Here is a 2500-nt window from a genome sequence, read left to right on the forward strand (position 1 = left end):
GTGGGGGCTGCATTTGGCTGGGTCACTGTTTGGAGGTTCTCCTCTCCCCACCTCTCTCTTCCCCTCCTCATCCCCTCCCTTTCTCCCCTTCCTCTTTCATTCCATCTAGTTCCACTTCCCTTGCCTTTCTTCTTCTCTCGTTCTGCCTTGTTCCCTCCTTCCTCCCCTTCTCTCCACTCTCCGTTTTCATTCTCCCTTCTCTTTATCCTCCCTCCAACCCGCTTTCTCTTCTCCTCTCTCTCCTGCTTTATCCTTCGCTTCTTTCTGTCCTTCCATCTCTTCTGGTTCCACTCCTCTTTCCTTCCTTCCTCACCATTCCTTCTTCTCTTTCCTCCTCCATTCTCCTCCCCTTTCTTCTTCTCCCCTCCCCTCCATCCTTTCCTCCTCTCCATCCACTTCCTCTCCTTCCTCCCTTTCTCTTTCTGCACACTTCTCTCCCCTTCCTCTCCTCCTCTCTTCCTCCCCCTCCTCCTGCTCTCCTCCTCCTCCCTCCGCCGCTCGCGGCGGCCCGCAGCCCGGGAGAAGCCGCTGGTAGAGAAGCCCTTGTAGTTTTAAATTCAATGTGACAGTTTCGGAAAGAGCGGATGATGAATCTCCCATTATTGGATCAGTCTATTTGCCGCTCAATGTCTCTCTGTAATTGGAGCAACATCACTTTAAAGGTTCAGAGAGTACAGCATTTCTGGTGAAAAATCCCCACAACACGCCGGCGAATGTTTTAAAGGGAAATCTATTAGAAGGAGGCGAGGGGCGGGAGCGGCGGGGGGCAGGAGTGGGGGGCTCGCCGGGGGCCCCCGGCCGGCCGAGCGCGGCGGTGCCCCTCCCTCCCCACCCCGTCTTGTTGTGACAGCTCCTGATACTGTTTATGGAGGTGCGTGTCAGGTATAATTAGCAATCGATATGGAAAACGTTTCCTTGCACCCAGCACGCCTCTGACGTCAGAGCCGATTAGCGCTTCTTATTGGTCCCAAATTCCCCGGGCCGCGGCTAATTATCGAGAGCTTGATGTTGATAAAGTAAAGCGGTGGAGCGCGGGCCGAAGCATGTGTAGGGCTCCGGGCCCCTGTCCCCGCCGCCGTCCGCGCCCCCGCGCCCCGCCAGCCCCGCGCGCGAGATGATGGACGGTCGCCTCCTGGAGCACCCGCATGCCCAGTTCGGGGGCTCGCTGGGCGGCGTGGTGGGCTTCCCCTACCCGCTGGGCCACCACCACGTGTACGAGCTGGCCGGTCACCAGCTGCAGTCGGCCGCCGCCGCCGCCGCCGCGGCCTCGGTGCCCTTCTCCATCGACGGCCTGCTCAGCGGCTCGTGCGCTGCAGCCGCCGCCTCGGTGGTCAATCCCACGCCGCTGCTGCCGGCTGCCTGCGGGGTGGCCGGCGAAAGCCAGCCCTTCAAGCTTGCAGGTAGGCTGGAGGCGGGGACACGGGGAAACACAACGGGGGGCCTCGGGGTGGGGTGCACCAGGCCGTCGGAGAATAGAGACCCACTCCTCCGTGCACCCCGCACCCGAGGTGGGTGCAAGTGGGGCAAGCATCTGCCAGGTGGCTGAGCCTTGCAGCGTCCTGTGCATGCCCGCAGACTCGGGGGATCCAGACAAGGAGAGCCCCGGCTGCAAACGGAGACGCACCCGCACCAACTTTACTGGCTGGCAGCTGGAGGAGCTGGAGAAGGCGTTCAATGAGAGCCACTACCCGGACGTGTTTATGCGCGAGGCGCTGGCGCTGCGCCTGGACCTGGTCGAGTCCCGAGTTCAGGTAAAGATTGGTGTCGCCCAAGCAGTCCGAGATCCCGCACTAGGCGTGCAGAGCGCGGTGAGGCAGGGCCGCCTTTGTTCTAAGTGGCGGGGAGGTGGTTTCAGGCTCCGCGCTGCTGGCCAGGGTGGGGATTATGAGGGTTGAACCCCTTCTCCCATCTGGAGGTGAGTAACTTGAGAGTGCCGGGTGATTGGGGAGAGATCCTGGTGGCGCCCCAGTAGCAAACTGCAGTGACTGCGTTCGATTCGGGGAAGCCGGGTGTAGGTTGACTGCGGCCGTGGCACACAGTCTGGAAAGGCTGCCGAGGCTCGAAAAGCCCTCCAGGAGGGGACAAAGTGAGCCCGGGCCTGGGCGCTCTTGACAGAGGCTTTCTCCCAGCCTCGAAGCTGACAGATCTGTTGCTTTACCTCTGGCCTGTGAAATATTAAGATAGAAACATTCATTTATCCATCATCTTACAAACGGCCGCCGGGGGGGGGTGTGCATTCGTGGAAGAGGAGGTGGAAACTTTCGTGGTTAACACATTGGAAAAGAGGGGACTTTTTTAAAAAGGCATCTGAATTTAAGATCCTTCTCCATTAAATTCCTCCCTCCCCAACCTCTTCGTTATTCGATTTCATGAGGAGTCAAGAGGCAGTATTCATTTAAAAAAAAGCAGCGTTAATTTGGCGTAATAAAATTCCAGAATTAATGTATGCATAATAGATGCTTTCCTAGAATACAGAAACCTTGGGGTCTGTGTTATTAGT

At 58.2% G+C, this 2500-nt stretch overlaps 1 protein-coding gene across 1 annotated transcript in view; it reads left to right on the top strand.

Moving 5' to 3' along the window:
- Positions 1 to 1021: 1021 nt before the first annotated feature.
- LOC110312879 (homeobox protein unc-4 homolog) overlaps positions 1022 to 2500 on the top strand; it is a 4224-nt gene continuing 2745 nt past the window's right edge. The window contains exons 1-2 of the mRNA XM_021186815.1: positions 1022 to 1400; positions 1576 to 1751. Coding sequence (XP_021042474.1) covers positions 1115 to 1400; positions 1576 to 1751 — 462 coding nt within the window. The 5' untranslated portion in view covers positions 1022 to 1114. The remainder of the gene's footprint in view (positions 1401 to 1575; positions 1752 to 2500) is intronic.

Source organism: Mus pahari, chromosome 23 (genome assembly GCF_900095145.1).
Source record: "Mus pahari chromosome 23, PAHARI_EIJ_v1.1, whole genome shotgun sequence".
NCBI lineage: Eukaryota > Metazoa > Chordata > Mammalia > Rodentia > Muridae > Mus > Mus pahari.